Genomic DNA, 2,476 nt, shown 5'->3' with positions numbered 1-2,476 from the left:
TCATATCGGTTTATCCTTAAGTATTGAAGAATAATGTCCAGTGTGTTATCTTGCGAGGAGAATATGAAAAATGTATGGTAATCTGGTGTCGCATAAGATCACTTTAGGCACACATATTAAAACAATAATAACACAGTTACACTTGCTTACACTTTAAGCTATTCAGTCCAACATGGTGTGCTCTTTAAAGTCACTATTTATTTGGAAATAGAAAATATGCATTTTTGAAACCACAGATCAATATTTTAAAACGTTTCACGATTTATGATTTTAGTTTTCGTTTTGCATGTTATTACTTTCCTTTTTGAAAGTTTTATTTGACATATTTTTGCCATGTTCAATATGAAATTCAAGATTCAAAAGATGCCCAGATTGTCCGACCATTTAATGGCTGAAGAGGACGGAAGTTGTTGTTCAGAAAATCTTCGTGTCTTGTTTCCACTGTCAGATCGTGCTTAACATGTTTCTTTAACCGCCGAAATTCGTAAAGCTGTAAACACAAGAAAGAAATATTAAACAACTAATAAAGATACTCAAAAATAAAAAAGAACAGAGAGATTTATGCGTTGATATCATAAATGTTCCTACCAAATTTACATCAGAAAACCAATTAGTTTATAAAGATGTTAACTTTAATTATAAGTATAAGATATACATATGAATTTAAAAAATGAAATAAAACGTTTCGGTACCACTCTAGAATAGTACGAACTTCTTAGTTTCTTACGTTTAATATTTTATAAATGAAATTAATTTCTAGCTAATTCTGTTTTGTCAGATTTTTATACTACGTTTGAAAAATTTCTACTATGTATACGACTCTGAGATATCTGAAGATATCGTGATGTGGCTTGAAGAAAATATTATTGTTCACGTTTAAGATAAATTTAGTGAAACGTTTCGATTTGCCTAAATTATATTATTCTCTAAGAATATTTCTTCAAATATTCTATTTACAAAATATCAATTAATGTTGAGGTGTACTACAAATAATTTTGCTAACAGGTGCTTCTCTACTTTAGACTAATGACATTTTAAAGGATATCATTTCATTTGAATAGCACAAGAATGTATTTATAATATTCATTTTGTTCAAAATTTACAGACAAAACGGAATACGCGCATAGATACATAATAGTATATTAAACTTAAACGATTCACTTAATAGATTCACTTGATGTGCGTCAAACAATAAGCAAAGGAATTGCAAAAGAAAGGTAGTCGGTTTAATTAAATAACCTTCACATCAATTACTTGAATAACGGAAAAAAGGTAGAATTAATTTTAGATTTTGCTTCTTTAGCATCAAACTCAGTTTTAATGAGTCGTGTTAATGGTCAACCAGAAGATCAGAAATTGTATGAGATTCATAGATGCTTTTCTCATAATATAAACTCTATCTTATTAAAAATAATTATATGTCGATATTCATATATTTCTAAACGACCTATCATGATAAAAAAATAAGTTTTCGATTTTAACTGAAATTGGATTTTTTAGATATTAAAAACATTCCTCATAAACTAAAATTGAATACAATGTGTGTTGTTGTTTAACGTTGAGTTACTTCTTAATAATATGCTGAAGCCTTAATCTCGTGAAATTCAAACAATAAGTTGGTGTTTTATTTACTTGTTTTGTTGAATTTCACGCTAAGCTGCGTTACCCGTTCCTAATTTTGAAGTGCTGGACTAGACGGAGGGCAGTTAGTTAAAACCAATCACCACTAAACTCTTGGGTTACTCTTTACGAACGAAATGTAGGTTTAACCGTCAAATTACAACGCCCCCGTGGCTAAAAAGGCAAACATGTTCAGTGAAGGGATTCGAACCTGCGACCCGCAAATTGCTAGTTGAGCGCTCTATTCACCAGGCCATATTAGTCCTATATTTTATTACCAAATAGTTTCGGTTTCTAAAATTATCTTAAACATTTTATACACAGTATAAATCTAACGAACTAATAACGTCAAGAAATTAATGTCGCGTTTGCGAACACTTTTATTACCCCCCCCAAAAAAAACAACATATATCACGTATAATAGTTAAACAAACCGACTAAACGTCACGTTAGTGTAGCCTACAGTAAGTGTCAACGATGGTTCAGCAAATTTCGTTTAGGTGACTTTAGCCTTAAAAAATTGTGATGGCAGGGGCCGACATGTTGCAATTAATATTGATGCTCTGAAGACGCACGTGGAGTCTAACTCAAGGCAACACATTCGTGAAATGGCCCTGAACTTGCATGTCTCTCATGAAACAAAACGTAAACTTCTAAGGAATATGGAAAAACTCCATAAAGAAGATGTTTAGGTGCCTCACGAACTTTCCGATGATCATCGTTTCCAACGTGTGAACGTTGCTTCGTTTCTTCTGGCGCGTAATGCGCGTGAACCATTTTTGAACAGAATTGTCACTGGTGATGAAAAATGGACTCTCTATGCCAATATTAAACGCCAAAAACAATGGCTCAGTCC

The 2,476-nt window shown here is 32.0% G+C and overlaps 1 protein-coding gene across 1 annotated transcript in view; it reads right to left on the bottom strand.

The window, feature by feature from the left end:
• Window positions 1-236: 236 nt before the first annotated feature.
• Window positions 237-2,476, bottom strand: part of LOC106466173 (carbonic anhydrase-related protein-like) — a 76,223-nt gene continuing 73,983 nt past the window's right edge. Inside the window, exon 9 of the mRNA XM_022394141.1 lies at window positions 237-490. Coding sequence (XP_022249849.1) covers window positions 350-490 — 141 coding nt within the window. The 3' untranslated portion in view covers window positions 237-349. The remainder of the gene's footprint in view (window positions 491-2,476) is intronic.

This window comes from Limulus polyphemus, unplaced genomic scaffold, assembly GCF_000517525.1.
Source record: "Limulus polyphemus unplaced genomic scaffold, Limulus_polyphemus-2.1.2 Scaffold2177, whole genome shotgun sequence".
Classification (NCBI taxonomy): domain Eukaryota; kingdom Metazoa; phylum Arthropoda; class Merostomata; order Xiphosura; family Limulidae; genus Limulus; species Limulus polyphemus.
The sequence above is the reverse complement of the archived record's forward strand: the minus strand, read 5'-3'. Positions and strand labels throughout refer to the sequence as shown.